The sequence below is a fragment of the Brienomyrus brachyistius genome, chromosome 9 (genome assembly GCF_023856365.1).
Source record: "Brienomyrus brachyistius isolate T26 chromosome 9, BBRACH_0.4, whole genome shotgun sequence".
Taxonomy (NCBI): Eukaryota; Metazoa; Chordata; class Actinopteri; order Osteoglossiformes; family Mormyridae; genus Brienomyrus; species Brienomyrus brachyistius.
This window is the reverse complement of record NC_064541.1, coordinates 25,691,370-25,717,355: the sequence shown is the minus strand read 5'-3', so window position 1 is coordinate 25,717,355 and position 25,986 is coordinate 25,691,370. Positions and strand designations below refer to the sequence as shown.

The 25,986-nt window shown below is 41.4% G+C and overlaps 1 protein-coding gene across 2 annotated transcripts in view; it reads right to left on the bottom strand.

Annotated features, from left to right (window-relative positions):
• The window catches only part of LOC125748407 (uncharacterized), a 59,493-nt gene that overhangs the window by 11,087 nt on the left and 22,420 nt on the right, over positions 1-25,986 (bottom strand). For both annotated transcript variants that reach the window (XM_049024447.1, XM_049024448.1), the window contains 14 exons: positions 22,417-22,573; positions 21,448-21,891; positions 19,910-20,353; positions 14,114-14,557; positions 13,252-13,710; positions 12,298-12,756; positions 11,239-11,682; positions 9,413-9,760; positions 8,533-8,991; positions 4,490-4,933; positions 3,606-4,064; positions 2,417-2,860; positions 1,532-1,990; positions 343-786 (listed from right to left, as the gene is read on the bottom strand). In XM_049024447.1, coding sequence (XP_048880404.1) covers positions 343-786; positions 1,532-1,990; positions 2,417-2,860; positions 3,606-4,064; positions 4,490-4,933; positions 8,533-8,991; positions 9,413-9,760; positions 11,239-11,682; positions 12,298-12,756; positions 13,252-13,710; positions 14,114-14,557; positions 19,910-20,353; positions 21,448-21,891; positions 22,417-22,573 — 5,908 coding nt within the window. The remainder of the gene's footprint in view (positions 1-342; positions 787-1,531; positions 1,991-2,416; positions 2,861-3,605; positions 4,065-4,489; positions 4,934-8,532; positions 8,992-9,412; positions 9,761-11,238; positions 11,683-12,297; positions 12,757-13,251; positions 13,711-14,113; positions 14,558-19,909; positions 20,354-21,447; positions 21,892-22,416; positions 22,574-25,986) is intronic.

Genomic DNA, 25,986 nt, shown 5'->3' with positions numbered 1-25,986 from the left:
ACGGATGTGACTGAGCTGGTTACTGCAAAGCTGACAGGAACCAGGGAGACAAAGAACATGGTAAATTACAATGGAAAACTTTGCGAGTTACTGCATCTGAATACAGAACATAGCTTGTGTTTAACAGGAAAGAATGTTATTCTGTAAGGAAAAGAGACTGGCCACCTTCCAGTGGGAAATAACCAAAAAAAAAACTGTTCTTCACTCTCTAAGCTGATGAGTCCCTCTGTGTCGCCAATGAGAGTCACAGAAGTAGAGACAGTCTGACACCTGATACCTGCAGTAAACAGCCCACAGTGACCCTCACTTCAACATCTCCACACAGACATGCTCCACACTCACCTCAGCTGTGAGATGTAGGGCAGACACTGAAGGAAGCTCCTCACTTCACCCTCTTCTTCTGACCAGCCCTTCAGCTCTACTGCTCTCTTGTCTGTCTGGAGTTTCAGCACTTCTAGTAGGCGGGAGGCCTTTCTCACAGAGAGGTCTATAACCCAGACTGCAGGAGCTGACTGGTAAATGGGCAGTAGAGTAGGGAGGACAGTCCTCTGTGTTTGGGACTCATAGTCCTTCACATGTGAAAACAGATCCAACAGGAAATAAAACTCACAAAATAACCTGTCATCATCACAAAGAAAAGTGATGTAACTGCATACAGAGGACAGACACTGGGAGAAACTCCCTCCTGTTCCAGTGTCACTCTCTGCTGCTTCAGCTCTGAGCTTCAGCAGAAACTTCACAGCTGCCTGACGTTTGTTACTGTTCCATAAAATGTTACTGGAAAACCTAAAAATAAGAAGAACACAGTCACTCGGTATGAAGGTGATGTTTGTCAGAATAAGAAGGTAATTTTACATGCACTGGTGATGCTGACACTAAAAATTTTACTTCATAATTGATGTGACAGTAGCTTGATAACTTTCAGCAACACAAATTCTAAATAGTGTTACTCTCTCCAAGCATAACTAAGTCAATATTCATGGCAAGGATGCAGAATGTATGCGACATTTTCATTAAGAGTACATTTGCAATGTTTATTTTAAAAAAATCTCAGATGACACAATAATAACATATGAAAGGACCTAACAGGCAAACAATGGCATTTTCCAACTCAAGTCTAAGACACTCTGATTGATGTGGGTTAGGGTGTTAAATCCAATGTGACTGAAACACATGTAACTATAAGTACGGATGTGACTGAGCTGGTTACTGCAAAGCTGACAGGGACCAAGGAGACAAAGAATATGGTGAATTACAATGGAAAACATTGCGAGTTACTGCATCTGAATACAGAACATAGTTTGTGTTTAACAGGAAATAATTTTATTCTGTAAGGAAAAAAGAGACTGACCACCTTCCAGTGGGAAATAACAAAAAAAAAAACTGTTCTTCACTCTCTAAGCTGATGAGTCCCTCTGTGTCGCCAATGAGAGTCACAGAAGTAGAGACAGTCTGACACCTGATACCTGCAGTAAACAGCCCACAGAGACCCTCACTTCAACATCTCCACACAGACATGCTCCACACTCACCTCAGCTGTGAGATGTAGGGCAGACACTGAAGGAAGCTCCTCACTTCACTCTCTTCTTCTGACCAGCCCTTCAGCTCTACTGCTCTCTTGTCTGTCTGGAGTTTCAGCACTTCTAGTAGGAGGGAGGCCTTTCTCTCAGAGAGGTCTATAACCCAGACTGCAGGAGCTGACTGGTAAATGGGCAGTAGAGTAGGGAGGACACTCCTCTGTGATTGGGACTCATAGTCCTTCACATGTGAGTACAGATCCAATAGGAAATCTTCCTGCAATTTCCTGCCAGTCATGTCATTAAAGAGGCCTTCAAGTGCTTCTACAAATTCCTTGATGTTAAACACTGAGAATAAGGATTCAAGGGGTGTCTCTCCTGTCTGTTTTGCATGGTCAGCTGCCAAAGAGCACATCTTCAGTACAAATGAAGTCAATGAAGCAGGATCCTCATCAAAATGCTCTTTATCAAATCTGAAAAAGAGTGGATATTCTTCATTTCAATTTTATATACAGACGTAACAAGGCTGACCAATTTTCATGCTGATTTTCTCAACGCAATTGGGAAATAGAAATCAACTTAACCTCATTTGTTTTAAATACACATTAGAATAAAAAAAAAAACACACTTCTAGCTGAAAACATCACACAGAAGCTTGATGAGAAACGTCCATATTATTGACCAAGGGTTCTACAAATACAAAGTAATGTGAAGAAACACCAGAACACAATAATAATCACTCAAAATACAGTCTCTGTGAGTATAAGTCTGCACTCTGCTCCGCATTGAACAGAAATATAAAGGCTTCTCTGAAAAATAGAGAAAGCTTCACCTTTTCATGAAATTCACTTGGGAACTTGCCATCCTGATAACAAAAGAGTCTAATCTAAGAATCTCACCTCAGCTGTGAGATGTAGGGCAGACACTGAAGGAAGCTCCTCACTTCACTCTCTTCTTCTGACCAGCCCTCCAGCTCTACTGCTCTCTTGTCTGTCTGGAGTTTCAGCACTTCTAGTAGGAGGGAGGCCTTTCTCACAGAGAGGTCTATAATGCAGACTGCAGGAGCTGACTGGTAAATGGGCAGTAGAGTAGGGAGGACACTCCTCTGTGTTTGGGACTCATAGTCCTTCACATGTGAGTACAGATCCAACAGGAAACCACACTGTACAGATGGTCTGTCATCATCACAAGGAAAAGTGATGTAACTGCATACAGAGGACAGACACTGGGAGACACTCCCTCCTGTTCCAGTGTCACTCTCTGCTGCTTCAGCACTGAGCTTCACCAGAAACTTCACAGCTGCCTGACGTTTGTTACTGTTCTGTACAATGTTACTGGAAAACCTAAAAATTAGAAGAACACAGTCACTCTGTATGAAGGTGATGTTTCTCAGAATAAGGAGGTAATTTTACATGCACTGGTGATGCTGACACTAAAATTTTACTTCATAATTGATGTGACAGTAGCTTGATAACTTTCAGCAACACAAATTCTAAATGGTGTTACTCTCTCCAAGCATAACAAAGTCAATATTCATGGCAAGGATGCAGAATGTATGCGACATTTTCATTAAGAGTACATTTGCAATGTTTATTTTAAAAAAATCTCAGATGACACAATAATAACATATGAAAGGACCTAACAGGCAAACAATGGCATTTTCCAACTCAAGTCTAAGACACTCTGATTGATGTGGTTTAGGGTGTTAAATCCAATGTGACTGAAAAGCATGTAACTATCAGTACGGATCTAACTGAGCTGGTTACTGTTAAGCTGACAGGGACCAAGGAGACAAAGAATATGGTGGTTTATGGTGGAATAGTCTGCGATTTACAGCATCTAAATACAGAACATAGTTTGTGTTTAACAGGAAATAATTTTATTCTGTAAGGAAAAAAGAGACTGACCACCTTCCAGTGGGAAATAACAAAAAAAAAAAACTGTTCTTCACTCTCTAAGCTGATGAGTCCCTCTGTGTCGCCAATGAGAGTCACAGAAGTAGAGACAGTCTGACACCTGATACCTGCAGTAAACAGCCCACAGTGACCCTCACTTCAACATCTCCACACAGACATGCTCCACACTCACCTCAGCTGTGAGATGTAGGGCAGACACTGAAGGAAGCTCCTCACTTCACTCTCTTCTTCTGACCAGCCCTTCAGCTCTACTGCTCTCTTGTCTGTCTGGAGTTTCAGCACTTCTAGTAGGAGGGAGGCCTTTCTCACAGAGAGGTCTATAACCCAGACTGCAGGAGCTGACTGGTCAAAGGGCAGTAGAGTAGGGAGGACACTCCTCTGTGATTGGGACTCATAGTCCTTCACATGTGAGTACAGATCCAATAGGAAATCTTCCTGCAATTTCCTGCCAGTCATGTCATTAAAGAGGCCTTCAAGTGCTTCTACAAATTCCTTGATGTTAAACACTGAGAATAAGGATTCAAGGGTTGTCTCTCCTGACTGTTTTGCATGGTCAGCTGCCAAAGAGCACATCTTCAGTACAAATGAAGTCAATGAAGCAGGATCCTCATCAAAATGCTCTTTATCAAATCTGAAAAAGAGTAGATATTCTTCATTTCAATTTTATATACAGACGTAACAAGGCTGACCAATTTTCATGCTGATTTTCTCAACGCAATTGGGAAATAGAAATCAACTTAACCTCATTTGTTTTAAATACACATTAGAATAAAAAAAAAACACACTTCTAGCTGAAAACATCACACAGAAGCTTGATGAGAAACGTCCATATTATTGACCAAGGGTTCTACAAATACAAAGTAATGTGAAGAAACACCAGAACACAATAATAATCACTCAAAATACAGTCTCTGTGAGTATAAGTCTGCACTCTGCTCTGCATTGAACAGAAATATAAAGGCTTCTCTGAAAAATAGAGAAAGTTTCACCTTTTCATGAAATTCACTTGGGAACTTGCCATCCTGAAAACAAAAGAGTCTAATCTAAAAATCTCACCTCAGCTGTGAGATGTAGGGCAGACACTGAAGGAAGCTCCTCACTTCACTCTCTTCTTCTGACCAGCCCTCCAGCTCTACTGCTCTCTTGTCTGTTTGGAGTTTCAGCACTTCTAGTAGGAGGGAGGCCTTTCTCACAGAGAGGTCTATAACCCAGACTGCAGGAGCTGACTGGTAAATGGGCAGTAGAGTAGGGAGGACACTCCTCTGTGTTTGGGACTCATAGTCCTTTGCACATGAGTATAAATACAACAGGAATCCACACTGTTCAGATGGTCTGTCATCATCACAATGAAAAGTGATGTAACTGCATACAGAGGACAGACACTGGGAGACACTCCCTCCTGTTCCAGTGTCACTCTCTGCTGCTTCAGAACTGAGCTTCAGCAGAAACTTCACAGCTGCCTGACGTTTGTTACTGTTCCATAAAATGTTACTGGAAAACCTAAAGATAAGAAGAACACAGTCACTCTGTATGAAGGTGATGTTTCTCAGAATAAGGAGGTAATTTTACATGCACTGGTGATGCTGACACTAAACATTTTACTTCATAATTGATGTGACAGTAGCTTGATAACTTTCAGCAACAAAAATTCTAAATGGTGTTACTCTCTCCAAGCATAACAAAGTCAATATTCATGGCAAGGATGCAGAATGTATGCGACATTTTCATTAGGAGTACATTTGCAATGTTTATTTTAAAAAAATCTCAGATGACACAATAATAACATATGAAAGGACCTAACAGGCAAACAATGGCATTTTCCAACTCAAGTCTAAGACACTCTGATTGATGTGGGTTATGGTGTTAAATCCAATGTGACTGAAAAGCATGTAACTATCAGTACGGATCTAACTGAGCTGGTTACTGTTAAGCTGACAGGGACCAAGGAGACAAAGAATATGGTGAATTACAATGGAAAACTTTGTGAGTTACTGCATCTGAATACAGAACATAGCTTGTGTTTAACAGGAAAGAATGTTATTCTGTAAGGAAAAAAGAGACTGACCACCTTCCAGTGGGAAATACAAAAAAAACTATTCTTCACTCTCTAAGCTGATGAGTCCCTCTGTGTCGCCAATGAGAGTCACAGAAGTAGAGACAGTCTGACACCTGATACCTGCAGTAAACAGCCCACAGTGACCCTCACTTCAACATCTCCACACAGACATGCTCCACACTCACCTCAGCTGTGAGATGTAGGGCAGACACTGAAGGAAGCTCCTCACTTCACTCTCTTCTTCTGACCAGTCCTCCAGCTCTACTGGTCTCTTGTCTGTCTGGAGTTTCAACACTTCTAGTAGGCGGGAGGCCTTTCTCACAGAGAGGTCTATAACCCAGACTGCAGGAGCTGACTGGTAAATGGGCAGTAGAGTAGGGAGGACACTCCTCTGTGTTTGGGACTCATAGTCCTTCACATGTGAGTACAGATACAACAAGAATCCACACTGGACAGATGGTCTGTCATCACCACAAGGAAAAGTGCTGTAACTGCACACAGAGGACAGACATTGGGAGACACTCCCTCCTGTTCCAGTGTCACTCTCTGCTGCTTCAGCACTGAGCTTCAGCAGAAACTTCACAGCTGCCTGATGTTTGTTACTGTTCCATAAAATGTTACTGGAAAACCTAAAAATAAGAAGAACACAGTCACTCTGTATGAAGGTGATGTTTCTCAGAATAAGGAGGTAATTTTACATGCACTGGTGATGCTGACACTAAAAATTTTACTTCATAATTGATTTGACAGTAGCTTGATAACTTTCAACAACACAAATTCTAAATGGTGTTACTCTCTCCAAGCATAACAAAGTCAATATTCATGGGAAGGATGCAGAATTTATGTGAAGTTTTCATTGAGAGTACATATGCAATGATTATTATTTTTTTTCATTATATATATATATATATATATAAATATATACACATACACACACACACACACACACACAGTACTGTGAAATAGTCTTAGGCAGTCCAAAGAAATGTTTAAAGCTGTTTATCTGGGTAGCAAGTGTACTTTGGCTTAGAACAAAAAACACAATTTAACATTAAAACATGTGCAAATTATGAGTAACACAATAAAAACTAGGAACAATTTCTTCTGTTTTCTAAAAAGTTACTCATATCTAGTTGGATGGCTAGATGAACACCGCTTCAGTTCCCAAACTTCTCCTCAGGGACACCTCAGCCGTTCCATGATTTTGTTAAATGTCACCAACAGCTCAATTAAATAATTAAATATATTGGTTTAAAAAGTCAGTGACAGATTGACTAGCGGTATGAGGTGTGCTAGTGGCCAAGTCAAAAAATGCATGGCTGCACTGAACGGTCGCTGCAAATATTGGGATGATTTTAGCAGAGGTTCTGAAATGGCTAAGCTGACACACTGACGGGCATAATATCATAGTTTGCAATGTTTATTTTTTAAAAATCTCAAATGACACAATATGATAGGACCTAACACACAGATAACAGCATTTTCCAGCTCGAATGTAAGACACTCTGATTGATGTGGGTTAGGGTGTTAAATCCAATGTGACTGAAACAAATATAACTATCAGTACGGATGTGACTGAGCTGGATACGGCAAAGCTGAGAGGAACCAGGGAGACAAAGAACATGGTGAATTAGAATGGAAAACTTTGCGAGTTACTGCATCTGAATACAGAACATAGCTTGTGTTTAACAGGAAAGAATGTTATTCTGTAAGGAAAAGAGACTGGCCACCTTCCTGTCACGATCGCAGGCTGACGAAGCGGCGATCGTGCGGGTAAGCAGACAAGCAGGAAGCAGGAAGCCAGAATACGGGGCAAACGGGAGTTTATTACGGAGACAGGGACCGGGAAACAGCTCACGCTTACAAACATCAATGACAGACAAGGAAAACTGGGGAGACCAGGACTTAAATGCACAGGACTGATTGAAAGCAAACGGACACAGCTGGGTACGATCCGGGAAACACACGTGGGTAAGCAGGGGGCGTGGTACACAGGAGGAGCGGACGAGCCGGGCATGACACTTCCAGTGGGAAATAACAAAAAAAAAAAACTGTTCTTCACTCTCTAAGCTGATGAGTCCCTCTGTGTCGCCAATGAGAGTCACAGAAGTAGAGACAGTCTGACACCTGATACCTGCAGTAAACAGCCCACAGAGACCCTCACTTCAACATCTCCACACAGACATGCTCCACACTCACCTCAGCTGTGAGATGTAGGGCAGACACTGAAGGAAGCTCCTCATTTCACTCTCTTCTTCTGACCAGTCCTCCAGCTCTACTGGTCTCTTGTCTGTCTGGAGTTTCAACACTTCTAGTAGGAGGGAGGCCTTTCTCACAGAGAGGTATATAACCCAGACTGCAGGAGCTGACTGGTAAATGGGCAGTAGAGTAGGGAGGACACTCCTCTGTGTTTGGGACTCATAGTCCTTCACATGTGAAAACAGATCCAACAGGAATCCACACTGTACAGATGGTCTGTCATCACCACAAGGAAAAGTGCTGTAACTGCACACAGAGGACAGACACTGGGAGACACTCCCTCCTGTTCCAGTGTCACTCTCTGCTGCTTCAACACTCAGCTTCAGCAGAAATGAAGCTAAATTAAAGTCAATACACCATTCACCAAATCTGAAAAAAGAAGGCATATATTTGGTTTTATCTTTATATACAGGTATAACAAACAACCAACTTTCACATTCATTTTCTCTAGGAAATTCAGCAAAATAGTTGTTGATTTTTTCTTTTAAATAAACCTAAAAGTAAAAAAAAACACTTCTAGATGAAAACACCACACAAAGGCTGATAAGATATTTTGATAATATTGACTAATGCATCTGTACATTCAGACTAATGTGAAGATTCATTAGAAAAAAATATTAATCAGTGAAAATACAGCCTCTGTGAGTATATCTCTGTACTCTGCTCTGCATTTAACAGACATGTAAAGGCTCCCAAAAAATGTCAAGAAAGTTCCTCCTTTTCATAAAATTAATTTGGAAATTTGTCATATTGATTACAGAAAAGTCTAATGTAAAAGATTCACCTCAGCTGTGAGATGTAGGGCAGACACTGAAGGAAGCTCCTCATTTCACTCTCTTCTTCTGACCAGCCCTCCAGCTCTACTGCTCTCTTGTCTGTTTGGAGTTTCAGCACTTCTAGTAGGAGGGAGGCCTTTCTCTCAGAGAGGTCTATAACCCAGACTGCAGGAGCTGACTGGTAAATGGGCAGTAGAGTAGGGAGGACACTCCTCTGTGTTTGGGACTCATAGTCCTTCACATGTGAGTACAGATCCAACAGGAAATATTCCTGCAATTTCCTGCCAGTCATGTCATTAAAGAGGCCTTCAAGTGCTTCTACAAATTCCTTGATGTTAAACACTGAGAATAAGGATTCAAGGGGTGTCTCTCCTGTCTGTTTTGCATGGTCAGCTGCCAAAGAGCACATCTTCAGTACAAATGAAGTACATGAAGCAGGATCCTCATCAAAATGCTCTTTATCAAATCTGGAAAAGAATGAATATTCTTCATTTCATTTTTATATACAGGCGTAACAATGCTGACCAATTTTCATGCTGATTTTCTTATTGCAATTGGGAAATAAAAATCAACTTAACCTCATTTGTTTTAAATACACATAAAAATAAAAAACACACTTCTAGCTGAAAACACCACACAGAAGCTTGATGAGAAACGTTCATACTATTGACCAAGGGTTCTACAAATACAAAGTAATGTGAAGAAACACCAGAACACAATACTAATGATTCAAAATACAGTCTCTGTGAGAATAACTCTGCACTCTGCTCTGCATTTAACAGAAATATAAAGGCTTCTCTGAAAAATACAGAAAGTTTCACCCTTTCATAAAATTCACTTGGGAACTTGCCATCCTGATAAGAAAAGAGTCTAATCTAAGAATCTCACCGCAGCTGTGAGATGTAGGGCAGACACTGAAGGAAGCTCCTCACTTCACTCTCTTCTTCTGACCAGCCCTCAAGCTCTACTGCTCTCTTGTCTGTCTGGAGTTTCAGCACTTCTAGTAGGAGGGAGGCCTTTCTCACAGAGAGGTCTATAACCCAGACTGCAGGAGCTGACTGGTAAATGGGCAGTAGAGTAGGGAGGACACTCCTCTGTGTTTGGGACTCATAGTCCTTCACATGTGAGTACAGATCCAAAAGAAGTGTCCCTCCTCTGTATTTCATATAATCAACTCCCACTGAACACATCCTCAGCATAATTGAAGCAGGATCCTTAGGACATTCTGTAGAGTACCTGAAAATAAAGATTTCATTTTGCTTTAATGTATAAATGTAATAAAACTGATTAATTGTCATGATGACTACCATCTTTAGGATATGGGGCAAAAAACTGCAACATAATCACAACTGTCTGAAGAACATGCTGGAGTCTAACAAACTGCTTCTTTAAAACACCACACATACAGTAAGTGTAAAATGAGCCTTTTTTCTTTTTTTGCTATTGCACTTATATTACACAGCACAATACCATATACCTATCAGTTATGCTTAGATTATGTACAGCTGAACATTTCATATATATTTGTTGTCATATATTATTATTTCTTTATTCTTCGTATATATTATTATCTATGCACAGCTGCTCAGAGTGACCAGGGTCACATTTCATTACATATTGTATGTGTACAACTTTGTACATGACAAATAAACCTCTTGAACTCTATTGACCAAGGGCTGTAATCATGTAAAACTCTGCAAATCTTCACCAGAAAACAATATGAAACAGTCAGAGAACAGCCTCTGTGATTATAACTCTGTATTCTGAGCAGTCATGAGATATATAAAGGTTTGTAGCAGCCAATAACGTAACAACTTATTACATTACCAGCAAAGTGGTATTACATTATTGGCCAGTCATTACATTATCACGTAGTATTACATTAAGAATGGAGCAATTATTACGTTACTGGAACTTATTACACCATTGGAAGATAGTACATTATTGGCTGATAAATGGTTCCTCTGAAAAATATAGACAAAATCTCATATTTTCATAAAATTCATTTGGAAAAATTCATTTTTGTAAAAAAGCTAATCTAAGAATCTCACCTCAACTGTGAGATGTAGGGCAGACACTGAAGGAAGCTCCTCACTTCACTCTCTCTTACTGACCAGCCCTCCAGCTCTACTGGTCTCTTGTCTGTTTGGAGTTTCAGCACTTCTAGTAGGAGGGAGGCCTTTGTCTTAGAGAGGTCTATAACCCAGACTGCAGGAGCTGACTGGTAAATGGGCAGTAGAGTAGGGAGGACACTCCTCTGTGTTTGGGACTCATAGTCCTTCACATGTGAGTACAGATCCAACAGTAATCCACACTGTACAGATGGTCTGTCATCATCACAAGGAAAAGTGCTGTAACTGCACGCAGAGGACAGACACTGGGAGACACTCCCTCCTGTTCCAGTGTCACTCTCTGCGGCTTCGTCACTGAGCTTCAGCAGGAACTTTGCTGCATGATGTTGAGTGGTAATAGAGTACATGCCAGAGTAAGAAAACCTAAAAATGGAAAGAATTGTTACATATTTATATGTGAATGTTGTGTAACTCTGGAGCAAAATTATACGTTTGCTATGTACTGACACTGGCAGATAAATTCTCAGTTCAATGAATCGACCAGTTTCCCCATATCTGAACTTACAGAAGTGTAAGTCATAAATCAGGCTACAACAGTGACCCTCATCTCAACATCTCCACACAGAGATGCTCCACACTCACCTCAGCTGTGAGATGTAGGGCAGACACTGAAGGAAGCTCCTCATTTCACTCTCTTCTTCTGTCCAGCCCTTCAGCTCTACTGGTCTCTTGTCTCTCTGGAGTTTCAGCACTTCTAGTAGGAGGGAGGCCTTTCTCACAGAGAGGTCTATAACCCAGACTGCAGGAGCTGACTGGTAAATGGGCAGTAGAGTAGGGAGGACACTCGTCTGTGTTTGGGACTCATAGTCCTTCACATGTGAGTACAGATCCAACAGGAATACACACTGTACAGATGGTCTGTCATCATCACAAGGAAAAGTGCTGTAACTGCACGCAGAGGACAGACACTGGGAGACACTCCTTCCTGTTCCAGTGTCACTCTCTGCTGCTTCAACACTGAGCTTCAGCAGAAACTTTGCTGCATGATGTTGAGTGGTAACAGAGTACATGCCAGAGTAAGAAAACCTAAAAATGGAAAGAATTGTTACATATTTATATGTGAATGTTGTGTAACTCTGGAGCAAAATTATACGTTTGCTATGTACTTGTCATGCCCGGCTCGTCCGCTCCTCGTGTGTGCCACGCCCCCTAATTACCCACGTGTGCTTCCCTGATCGTCTCCTGCTGTGTCGGATTACTTTGATCAGTCCTGTCCTGTTTTAAGTCTTGGTCTTACCTGTTGCCCTTGTCCGTCATTGTGGTTATGGTGTGGATCGTACCTGTGAGTGTTCCCCAGACCCAATTCCCCTAATAAACCCCCAGTTTTACCCCGATTTCGACTCGTTTGCCTGTCCTTCGCCCGCCTGCCCGCACGATCGCCGTTTACCTCACCCGTGATCGTGACAGTACTGACACTGGCAGATGAATTCTCAGTTCAATGAATCGACCAGTTTCCCCATATCTGAACTTTCAGAAGTGTAAGTCATAAATCATGCTACATTTGCCTGGCAATTAAATCCATTTCTCAATGACGGCTGAATTTTCACGTGAACCACGGTGATTGAGAGTAAATATGCAGAGACAGTTTGCCCACAGTGACCCTCACCTCAACATCTCCACACAGAGAAGCTCCACACTCACCTCAGCTGTGAAATGTAGGGCAGACACTGAAGGAAGCTCCTCACTTCACTCTCTTCTTCTGACCAGCCCTTCAGCTCTACTGGTCTCTTGTCTGTCTGGAGTTTCAGCACTTCTAGTAGGAGGGAGGCCTTTCTCACAGAGAGGTCTATAACCCAGACTGCAGGAGCTGACTGGTCAAAGGGCAGTAGAGTAGGGAGGACACTCCTCTGTGTTTGGGACTCATAGTCCTTCACATGTGAGCACAGATCCAATAGGAAATCTTCCTGCAATTTCCTGCCAGTCATGTCATTAAAGAGGCCTTCAAGTGCTTCTACAAATTCCTTGATGTTAAACACTGAGAATAAGGATTCAAGGGGTGTCTCTCCTGTCTGTTTTGCATGGTCAGCTGCCAAAGAGCACATCTTCAGTACAAATGAAGTACATGAAGCAGGATCCTCATCAAAATGCTCTTTATCAAATCTGAAAAAGAATGGACATTTTTTATTTTCTTTTTATATACAGAAGTAACGATGCTTACCGATTTTCATGCCCATCTTCTCTAGGAAATTGGGCCATAAAAATTTACTTAACCGTATTTGTTTAAAGTACATCCATCCATCCATCCATCCATCCATCCATTTTCCAAACCGCTTATCCAACTGGGTCGCAGGGGGGTTTAAAGTACAATAAAAGGAAAAAGCACTTCTGGGTGAAAACACCACACATAAGCTGATGAGCCACTTTTATATTATTGACTAAGGCTTCTGTACATTCAGAGCAATGCGATGATTCACCAGAAAACAACAATAATCAGTGAGAAAACAGCCTCTGTGAGTATATCTCTGTACTCTGCACTGCATTTAACAGACATGTAAAGGCTTCTCTGAAAAATATAGAAAATGTTTCACATTTTCATGAAATTCACTTGGGAACTTGCCATCCTGATAAGAAAAGAGTCTAATCAAAGAATCTCACCTCAGCTGTGAGACGTAGGGCAGACACTGAAGGAAGCTCCTCACTTCACTCTCTTCTTCTGACCAGCCCTTCAGCTCTACTGCTCTCTTGTCTGTCTGGAGTTTCAGCACTTCTAGTAGGAGGGAGGCCTTTCTCACAGAGAGGTCTATAACCCAGACTGCAGGAGCTGACTGGTCAAAGGGCAGTAGAGTAGGGAGGACACTCCTCTGTGTTTGGGACTCATAGTCCTTCACATGTGAGCACAGATCCAATAGGAAATCTTCCTGCAATTTCCTGCCAGTCATGTCATTAAAGAGGCCTTCAAGTGCTTCTACAAATTCCTTGATGTTAAACACTGAGAATAAGGATTCAAGGGGTGTCTCTCCTGTCTGTTTTGCATGGTCAGCTGCCAATGAGCACATCTTCAGTACAAATGAAGTCCATGAAGCAGGATCCTCATCAAAATGCTCTTTATCAAATCTGGAAAAGAGTGGACATTTTTTATTCTCTTTTTATATACAGAAGTAACGATGCTTACCGATTTTCATGCCCATTTTCTCGAGGAAATTGGGCCATAAAAATTAACTTAACCGTATTTGTTTAAAGTACAATAAAAGGAAAAAACACTTCTGGGTGAAAACACCACACATAAGCTGATGAGACACTTTTATATTACTGACTAAGGCTTCTGTACATTCAGAGCAATGCGATGATTCACCAGAAAACAACAATAATCAGTGAAAATACAGTCTCTGTGAGTATATCTCTGTACTCTGCACTGCATTTAACAGACATATAAAGGCTTCTCTGTTTCACATTTTCATGAAATTCACTTGGGAACTTGCCCTCCTGATAAGAAAACAGTCTAATCAAAGAATCTCACCTCAGCTGTGAGACGTAGGGCAGACACTGAAGGAAGCTCCTCACTTCACTCTCTTCTTCTGACCAGCCCTCCAGCTCTACTGGTCTCCTGTCTGTCTGGAGTTTCAGCACTTCTAGTAGGAGGGAGGCCTTTCTCACAGAGAGGTCTATAACCCAGACTGCAGGAGCTGACTGGTCAATGGGCAGTAGAGTAGGGAGGACACTCCTCTGTGTTTGGGACTCATAGTCCTTCACATGTGAGTACAGATCCAACAGGAATCCACACACCAAATTGTGCTTGTTTACATTATATATGTGATTTTCATAAGCTCCTTTTATGATGGTCTTGATGTTAAACACTGAGAATAATGTTTCCAGGGGTGTCTCTCCTGTCATTTTTGCATGGTCAGCTGCCAATGAGCACATCTTCAGCACAAACACAACACCGAAACACTCATCCGAGAATCTGAAAAAGAATGGATTTTTCATTATGTTTTTATACACACATATAACAAAGTTCATGGATTTTCATGTCAATCTTCTGCAGGAAACTGGATAAAAGCAATATCCCGGTCAACTGATGGTTTTTTTAAAGACACTTCCAATCACCAATAACTTAACAGATTTTCATTAATAGCATGAATAAAACAGACTCACAAAACATGCTCAATGCACTATGAGGTACATGAATGAAAAAATTCTGGAAAAATTATTGATTATAGTATAGTATGATTCACATAGATCCCCAATCAAGATCAAGAGAAAGGACCATGTGACCCTGCCCAGATTGGGGAGACCGGGGTCCGTCCCAGGAACCAGGCCTGCTGGGTGAGCTTGTTTGCAAGTGCATTGTGGCCGGGTCTCTACTCATGGGGCCAGGCTGGGCTTGGCCCGAAGCAAGTATATGGGTCAGCCAACTTGTGGACCCACCAACTGCAGAGGAGAATGTCGGCGTGAGATTCAAGGTAGATCAAGTGGCACTCACAGGCAGGGGCCTTGGTGGGCTGATTGTCAACTACCAAATCTGGCTTTAAGAACATGGAACGTAATCTGTCTCATAGGAAAGGAGCCTGAGCTGTTCTGGGAGGTTGAGAGATACCGACTAGATACAGTCGGACTCACCTCGATGCACGGCTCGGGCTCTGGAACCAAACTCCTGGATTCTATTCCACTCTGGAGTTGCCCATGGTGAGAGACGCCGGGCAGGTGTGGGTCTACTACTAGCTCCCTGCTTTGGTGGCAGTATGTTGGAGTTTACCACAGTGAATGAGAGGATCGCCTCCCTCCATCTTCGATTTGGGGCACCAGTCCAGAGTGTCCGGCTGTCTTAAAGACTTTGGTTGGCAGATATAGTCAGGCAGTGGAAAGAATATTTCAAGGACCTCCTGAATTCCACTGACACACCATCCTCGGAGGAAGTAGAGCTGGAAGACTCAGAGGGAGACACCCCATCACTAGGGCTGAGGTCACTGAAGTAATCAAAAAAAATGGTGGTAACCAATTTGGTGGTAAGGCTCTAGGGGTGGATGAGATTCCTATTGAGTTTTTGAAAGATCTTGATGTTCTTGGGCTGTTTTGGCAGATACGCCACTACACCATTACATGGATGTGGGGGACAGTGTCCGTTGATTGGTAGACAGGGGTGGTGATCCAAGTTCTTAAAAAAGGGGACTGGAGGATGAGTGTGAAGCGGCCCAGATTAAGATCAGCACCTCCTAGTCTGAGGTCTTGGAAGGTGAATTTCCCTGTCTTGGCTGGGAATGAGTTACTGCCTCAAGCAGAGAAGTTTAAGTATCTTGGGGTATTGTTCACGAGTGAGGGATGAAGGGAGTAGGAGACTGACAGGTGGATCGCTGCTGTGACTGCAGCAATGCAGAGGCTCTGCTGTTCTGTTATGGTAAAGAGAAAACTAAGCTGAAAGGCAAAGATATTGATTTACCGTTCAATCTACGTTCCTATCCTCACCTATAGTTATGAGCTTTGAGTAGTGATCAAACAAGTGAGAGCATGGACACAAGGGGTAGAAATGAGTTTCCTTTGCTAGGTGTCTGGACTCTGCCTCAGAAATGAGGAGGTGAGGGTTGAGGAGCTTGGATATTCAGAGGGAGCTCAAAGTAAACCTGCATTGAAAGCAGCCAGTTGAGGTGATGTGGGCACCTATCGAAGACACCTCCTGGACACCTCTCAAGGGAGGTGTTTTGGGCATGTCCGACTGGGAGAAGACCCCAGTCAGATGCAGGACCCGCTGGTGAGATAATGTCTCTTGGCTGGCTGAGGAATGCCTTGGTATTCCCCTGGAGGAGCTAGAGGAGGTGGCTGGGAAGGAAGAGGTCTGGACATTCCTGCTTAGACTGCTGTCCCCAAGTCCCAGCCCTGGACCATGAAGAATGACTGAATGAATGAATGCATAAATGAATGAATGCATAAATGAATGAATGAATGAATGAATGAATGAATGAATGAATGAATGAACTTTCGGTCTGGAGTTGAACAGAAAACCGTGGACACTTTCCTGTGCAGAAAAATTAAGCAAACTGTTTTTACTATTAAAATGGGCCAAAAAGAACCTTGCACAAACGAAAGAAACAAAATATTAAAATGCCTGTCACCTCTGATAATCAAAACTGCCAAACGTATACAATGCAATTATCATACAATCAAGCATTTTGTGGACAACAGCCAAAAGAAGACACAGAAGAGTGAAGGGAGAAAACTAATTGCCAGAGATTTGTGTCAAATTATACAGGAGACTTCCATAAACCATTTAGCATCAAAGACCATCATTTTTATTATTGCCACCTGTCGTAATGCAATTAGGTTCACCAAATCTGCGCCTGATCTTTCATGTGTCCCTACTGACTTGGACTAGAGCTAAGTGATACAATTAAATTCCCCCACGACATTCTTAACTGACAAATTATGCTGAAGAAAAATACCAGTGTTGCAAAAATATTATCATTATCAGCCTACCTTACACACTTTCTCCACCTCTCCAATAAAACATGAGACCATTAAATTTTGTCGATTTCCCCACAATACATTTCGCTAAGCAGCTACATGACTAGCAACCATAAATTATGTGGACCAGGGAAGCTAGCGATGAAAGAGCAATATGTACTCTGTAGTGCAGTTACATTTTTGGGTTGGTTTGGGGTCTATCATGAGTAAGGTGTACATCTTAATCCATATAATGTTTTTGTGAAGTGGTAATAAGACCCATAAAAGATCAAGCAGAGTAAATATAGGAATGATAGAGCAATGCCTCTAATCATCTCATCCTTCTCTCTGCTGACACAAAGTGCCGTTGCTTCAGTTTTGCTTCAGTTTGTCAGAAAATCTGAAGTGGTCCAGATCCACCCCAACATGATGTGTCTGCAAAATTTGGAAAAGATTGTAATTTTTGAGTTATGCTGACATGATATCATGCTGACAAGTAAGCATTTCATTGTACATGGTACTTGTACTTGTACACATGATAATAAAAGAACTGAATTGAAATGAATTGGAATGGGCTTCCCCTTTGAGTCTGGTTAGGCTGAGGGCTTCCTCTGTCAGACCCTGGAGGATGGACTCCCCCTCTATGTCTGGTTCCTCCCAAGGTTTCTTTCTTCTAGGGCGTTTTGACTTGCTCATTGGGGGCTTTTGGTGGGGGAGGGATAATGTAAAGCACTTTGACGCAATGTAATGTTGCTATATAAATAAAATTGAATTGAATTGAAAGTGTCTGCGTTGGCCTTCTCTCTATTATCACTATCCGGTGCTGCATCAATTTTAGTGTGATTTATCTCAAAATTCGTTGAGGTGCAGATCTTCAACCTTAAAATATGTCTGCAAAGGTTGAAAGAGATCTGTCAAATATTTTAGTTATCACGCCAACAAGATCAGACATCTGAAACAATTTTTTATATCCACTGTGTGGCACTACTTCTGTTTTGGAGCAATCTGTCTCAAACTTTGACTAGTTCCAGCTTGTCATCCCTACAATGTTCCTGCAAAATGTGAAATAAAAATGTTCAAAAGACTAAGTTCTACAGCTGCCATTTCCTTCCTTTATGCTGCTATTTCATTTCTGGTGCAATTTGACTAAAAATAAAATCAGGTATAGATCTTCATCCATATAATACTTTTGTGAAGCAGTAATAAGATTAATCAGGGTTCCCACTCTTCTTAAGGAATCTTTTTCCAGGACATTTCCAGGGATTTTCTCTCTAAATTCATGACAGGATCTGGTCATACAGTCATACACTTTAGTCACAGGCTTAACACCATTTTAATTTCTCCTTGATTATGCAGTGACTTAGTGTCACCGATATGCTAAATTATATAAAGGCAGGACCAATTAACGCTCTGATGTACAGTGGACTTGTTTGACCTCTTTTTGCTATACACTGTTTTAAACTGCAAAACTCTTTTAAAGAAATAAATGCCTCTTGGATTGTGGAACACTATCCAAACACTGGCATATACTGAGCAATTCCATAATGTTCAGTACAGAGCTGTTGATCACACCATGAAATAGGCTACCATAGTGACCTAATTTCAGTGAAAGTTACTTGCATATTACATTTTATGTCATTATTTGTATCAAATAAATTTATGTACAATGTTTGTTTTAAAAATAACTGCATAAAGCTACCATCCATCCATCCATCCATCAAAATACAGCTTTTCATAGTCCTGAGCACTCGCTATACATTTAGTTTGTATGAAACTTTAACATTGAAAAGAAATACAGAACTTTATGCATCTGTGTGACGGACGTCTGTGACATTCCCTGGAAAAATGGCCACTATGCACAAATCGTGACGTATTACGCATGTAACTTAATACAGCCCATTGCCTATACATGTCTCAGTAGGTGGAGATATTGCGCAGCAGAGGCCACGCCCTAGCTCAGCTGTCATCATATCTAGACTTGCGAACAGCGAGCTGTTTCAAACAGAAAAATTAAAAAGCGAAAACAGAAATAAAATTCCAGGACAAGAAAGATTATTTCCAGGACATTTGGCCATTTATATCAGATTCCAGGTCTTTTCAATGACTGGAATATAACCCTCAAATTTTTCAGGTTATGCAGTGCTGCATCCATTTTGAGGTTATATCTCAACATGTAATAAGTCCAGGAAACTACAATAATGTATATTAGAATAGAACTTACACAAAATAAAAGCGAATGTTAAATAACACATTTTAAATACTTTGTATTGGACTCATAGCAAAAATTCTAGTGCTAGAACACAATGACATACATTGCTTGAAGTAACTGCGAGTCTGTTAAACCCTGCTAGCTAAAAATACCACACATCAGCGGATAAGATGATTTTCTGTTTTTGACCAAAGATTCTGTACACACGAAAATATAACGATTCATCAGAAAACCATATTAATCAGTCCCAAAAAATATATTGAGAATAATTTCAGAAAAAAATATGTTATGTATGTTACTGTCACGATCGTGGTCGGAGCGGGCGATCGTTCAGGCAGGCGAGCGAGCAAGGAGCAGGCAGGCAAGCGGAATACGGGGAAAACGGGGTTTAATGGAGGAAAACGAGGTGCTGACTGACATCAGGTAACATCAATGACGGACGAAGGACTCAGGTAAGACACGGACTGAAATACACAGGACTGAGCAAATGAACTAGATACAGCTGGGTACAATCGGGAGAAAACATGTGGGTAATCAGGGGGCATGGCACACAGGAGGAGCGGACGAGCAGGGCATGACAGTTACAGTATATGTTATTGCTAAAGCTACATTTTGATTAATTTTCTATAGAAACGTGCTAATTTCAGAAGAGTCTAGTCTAAAGTAACTCACCTCAGCTGTGAGATGTAGGGCAGACATTGAAGGAAGCTCCTCACTTCACCCTCTTCTTCTGACCAGCCCTTCAGCTCTACTGCTCTCTTGTCTGTCTGGAGTTTCAGCACTTCTAGTAGGCGGGAGGCCTTTCTCACAGAGAGGTATATAACCCAGACTGCAGGAGCTGACTGGTAAATGGGCAGTAGAGTAGGGAGGACACTCCTCTGTGTTTGGGACTCATAGTCCTTCACATGTGAGTACAGATACAACAGGAATCCACACTGTACAGATGGACTGTCATTATCACAAGGAAAAGTGATGTAACTGCACACAGAGGACAGACACTGGGAGACACTCCCTCCTGGTCCAGTGTCACTTTCTGCTGCTTCAACACTGAGCTTCAGCAGAAACTTTACAGCTGCCTGATGTTTGTTACTGTTCCATAAAATGTTACTGGAAAACCTAAAAATAAGAACACAGTCACTCTGTATGAAGGTGATGTTTCTCAGAATAAGGAGGTAATTTTGCATGTACTGATGACACTGTGACACTTAAAATTTTACTTCATAATTGATGTGACAGTAGCTTGATAACTTTCAACAACACAAATTCTAAATGGTGTTACTGTCTCCAAGCATAACAAAGTCAATAATCAGTTTTTATGTGAAGTTTTTATTAAGGGTACATTTGCAATGTCCATCCATCCATTTTCCAAACCGCTAATCCTACTGGGTCGCGGGGGGTCCGGAGCCTATCCCGGAAGCAATGGGCACGAGGCAGGGAACAACCCAGGATGGGGGGCCAGCCCATCGCAGGGCACACTCACACACCATGCACTCACACATGCACACCTATGGGCAATTTAGTAACTCCAATTAGCTGCAGCATGTCTTTGGACTGTGTGGGGAAACCGGAGTACCCGGAGGGAACCCCACGACAACATGGGGAGAACATGCAAAATCCACACACATTTGACAAAGGCGGAGACTCAAACCCGTGTCCCAGAGGTGAGAGGCAACAGTGCTAACCACTGCACCACCATGCTGCCCCCATTTGCAATGTTTACTTTAAAAAATCTCAAATGACACAATAATAATATATAAAAGGACCTAACAGGCAGATAATGGCATTTTCCAGCTTAAGCCTAAGACAATCTGATTGATGTTGGTTAGGGTGTTAAATCCAATGTGATTGAAACACATGTAACTATCAGTACGGATGTGACTGAGCTGATTACGGCAAAGCTGACAGGGACCAAGGAGACAAAGAACATGGTGGTTTATGGTGGAATAGTCTGCGAGCTACTGCATCTGAATACAGAACATAGCTTATGTTTAACAGGAAATAATGTTATTCTGTAAGAAAAAATAGACTGGCCACCTTCCAGTGGGAAATAACAAAAAAAAAACTATTCTTCACTCTCTAAGCTGATGAGTCCCTCTGTGTCGCCAATGAGAGTCACAGAAGTAGAGACAGTCTGACACCTGATACCTGCAGTAAACAGCCCACAGTGACCCTCACTTCAACATCTCCACACAGACATGCTCCACACTCACCTCAGCTGTGAGATGTAGGGCAGACACTGAAGGAAGCTCCTCATTTCACTCTCTTCTTCTGACCAGTCCTCCAGCTCTACTGGTCTCTTGTCTGTCTGGAGTTTCAGCACTTCTAGTAGGAGGGAGGCCTTTCTCACAGAGAGGTCTATAACCCAGACTGCAGGAGCTGACTGGTAAATGGGCAGTAGAGTAGGGAGGACACTCCTCTGTGTTTGGGACTCATAGTCCTTCACATGTGAGTACAGATACAACAGGAATCCACACTGTACAGATGGTCTGTCATCACCACAAGGAAAAGTGCTGTAACTGCACACAGAGGACAGACACTGGGAGACACTCCCTCCTGTTCCAGTGTCACTCTCTGCTGCTTCAACACTGAGCTTCAGCAGGAACTTCACAGATGCTTGACTTTTGTTACTGCTGTATACATTCTTTCCGGAAAATCTAAAAAGGGAAAGAACACAGATACACAGAGTTTGTATGAAGGCAGTGCATCTCTGGAACAAAGTGGTGATCGTCAATGTACTGTGACATGGACACGTGAATTTTTACTTCAAGATAATTGTGGTTTAATCTTAACTTTACAGAGCAAATTATAAATGTCTTTACCTGTGGTGCACTCAAAAACAATTACATAGACACGTGAACCTCTAAAGCTGACAGGAACCTGGGATGTAGCGACAATGGCGAATTAAAGTGGGGTACTTTGTAAGATGTTACATTGTTATTCTGGTGCTGCATGTGTCAGGAAACAAGGTTATTTACCTCATTCTGGATGAAAAATAGACATTAACCACCATGCAGTGAACAACTGTATTCTCTCTCTTACCTGACTAGTCTCCATTATCCAATGAGTGTGACACAACCAGAGGCAGTCTGACAGCTGATTCCTACAGTAAACAGCACTGGCCAAACAGCCCACAGTAACTCTCACCTCAACATCTCCACACAGAGATGCTCCACACTCACCTCAGCTGTGAGATGTAGGGCAGACACTGAAGGAAGCTCCTCACTTCACTCTCTTCTTCTGACCAGCCCTCCAGCTCTACTGCTCTCCTGTCTGTCTGGAGTTTCAGCACTTCTAGTAGGAGGGAGGCCTTTCTCTCAGAGAGGTCTATAATAAAAACTAAAAGGAATAACAGTTTTTTTAGAATTCAGAGTATGATTACTAAATACCATGTTTTGTTAAACTGTTGCGTAACTTCCTTTAAAGTCGCACAAATATACCCTAGCGATACTTCTTGTGACCAGGTGAGTTTTGAGGGTGAGGTAGGATGTGATCCTGACTTAACATCCTGTCATTATTACCTGCAATCTCTATACTGCCATATGTGCTTTGCAGCTCTGCTTCCATTACTGTCTCATTGGGTCAATGAAAAGGTTTCCCTCTTCAAACTTCTCTATTGTTAATAGACCTTGGTAAGACCCCACCTAGAATATTGTGTGGAGGTTTTTCACCATACCTTAAAGATGACATTGCTGCCTTGGAAATGGTGCAACGTAGGGCTATAAGAATGATTCCTGGTCTTAGAGGAATGTCTCATGATGAGAGGTTAGCTGAGCTGAATCTGTTCAGCCTCGTGCAAAGGAGATTAAGTGGGGACATGAACCAGGTATATAAGATTCTAACAGGTCTGGATGCTGTTCAGCCAAATGGCTATTTTAATATTAGTTTAAATACTAGAACTCGTGGCCATAGGTGGAAATTAGCGAGAGAACATTTTAAACTAAATTTGAGGAAACACTTCTTTACGCAGTGTGTAGTTGGAATAGTCTTCCTGCTAGTGTAGCGCAAGCTAAAACCCTGGGTTCCTTTAAATCAGAGCTAGATAAGATTTTAACAACTCTGAGCTATTAGTTAAATTCTCCCTAAATGAGCTTGATGGGCCGAATAGCCACCTCTTGTTTGTAAATTTCTTATGTTCTTATCTGGATAATCCTTTGTGAAGAGCTTTCTAAGTCAGTTATAAAATGGTATCATATTAAATAACAATTAACATACCTAAAAATTACATTTAAGTGTTATATTGTACCAGAGGAACAAAAAAACAAACGATATAAATCAGAGAAAGTAAACCCCACACAGTTTGTTATAATTAAGCTTTACCAGCCGTAATTAGTTTTGGCAGCCATTACTGCCAACATGTCTTCATGAACTGCCTTCCATACTCTTACCATTTTCAAAGCAGACAGGAAAACGCTGTAAATGAGTCAAATACTAGTCAACAGAGACCCTCAGTGCAAAATAAATTTTCCTCGATATAAGCGATATAAGGAATCAAAGTGATTCCTTTGGCATTGATTCAACTAATCAAAAACATTGTATACTCAAAAGTGACTGTTTCAATGCCCAGTTTAAAAGTGAATGACTGTTACTTACTTGACTTCAAATGCAATAACAAGGTCATTAATAGTGGTATGCGGGAAAAGATTTACTATGAATAGGGATTCTTTCAAGAAATTTCCTAATATAAATTGTGAAACCACATTGGCTAAATTTGTTAAATGGCCTGTTTCACCAAAAGTGAAGGAGACTCATTTTAAAATAATAAATGGAATATATCCCATATCCATGTTTCTTAAAAGAAGATTTAAATTTGAAGTTGACCTGTGTGCCTTTGGTAAGTTAGAAGATGAATCCCTGAAGCATCCGTTTTTTTCTTCCTAATATTCACAAAGTTTTTGGAAGGACATGAGTGAATGGATTAATCTCAAACTTAATATTCATTTTTTTGATGTTGGTGCTATCTTATTTTACGTGGCAAACTTGAATTCTGCTTTCTCTGATGCCATTAATATTGTTGTACTATTAGCGAAATACCACATTTACTGTAGTAAGTGGAGGGGTAACAATTAAGCCCCCTTTTCCCTGCTTCTTGAATGAATTTAAATTGTACTATTTTTTTAATTAGATTTAAAAAGTGGAAAGCACTAGAATCTTCCCACATCACATTAATGAAAACCTATTGTTTTAAGTCTCCCTTATGATTTATGCCCCTGTCACGATCGGCGTCTGCGGGTGGGGCGCATGGACGGGGCGAGCGGGCAGGAAGCAGGCGAGCAGACAGAATCAGGGAAAACGGGGATTTATTTGCAGAACGCGGACTGGGGAACATCTCACGCGGACTGACATCAATGACGGACAAAGGACTCAGGTAAGAAACGGACTGAAATACACAGGACTGATTGAAAATAAGCAGACACAGCTGGGTACAATCCGGGAAACACACGTGGGTAAGCAGGGGGCGTGGCACACAGGAGGAGCCGACGAGCAGGTCATGACAGCCCCCATATTGTGTATTTATTTTGGGTTTTTTTTTCAGTAGATTGCCCTTTAGCTTATTCTTTGTCGTTCTTACGTCCTGTACGAGAGTTTGTATTTCTGTATATTGTTCTGTATTTTATGTTGCTTTTGGAAAGAAAAAAAAAATCAGGTCATTTAGAAAGGTTAAATAGAAAATGTAGCTGGTTTAAAAACAAATAATACACAGAAAGAACTTGAACTAAATAAACATAATGCATGAGATCATATAAAATATATATATATTTTTATAACTGGTTAAATACAGTGATGCTACAAACGCACATGCATATATATTGCACAGACACTTTATTTACATACGATGGTCTTTAAACGCTCTCAAATTTATATATATATATATATATATATATATATATATATATATATATATATATATATATATATATATATATATATATATATATATTGCTTTAAAGTTTCGCTATAAACCGTTACGTGTGGGTCCGGAAATGTGCTATCTGCCGTAAAGTTTTCCGTGGAACTGATCATGCAGCAACATGGCGGCGCATGCGCGAAACGATCGTGCAGCCGGCACACATCGGGCACTGACAACTGGTTCTGTGCATGCACCACCATGTTGCTGCACGATCGGTCCAACGAAACGCTTTACAGCAGACATGTGTGGGTCCAGAAACGCGCTAACATACGGTTTACACGTTTATCCTTTAACATACTTTTTTTATTGCAGTGTTCTACAGAGCATTTATGTTCAATTTCTGACAAAACAATTAATGTTATGTTAATGTTCTGACACTACAATTAATGTTATGATGTCTTCACAACTCAGTTTGGAATAAAAAGGTGGTTTGACAGATTTGATTCATATCGTGATATATATAGATATGGGCTGATATGGAAAAAAATATTGAGAGAAGTTTTTTTTCATATCGCCCAGTCCAATTGGTAACCCTTAGTGCCAGGGGCTAATGAACCAGGGGGACAGGTACCTCCCAATATTTAATCTAGATTCATTCATCCATCCATTTTCCAAACCGCTTGTCCTACTGGGTCGCGGGGGGTCCGGAGCCTATCCCGGAAGCAATGGGCACGAGGCAGGGAACAACCCAGGACAGGGGGGCAGCCCATTGCAGGGCACACTCACACGCCATTCACTCACACATGCAGACCTACAGGCAATTTAGCAACTCCAATTAGCCTCAGCATGTTTTTGGACTGTGGGGGGGAAACCGGAGTACCCGGAGGAAACCCCACGACGA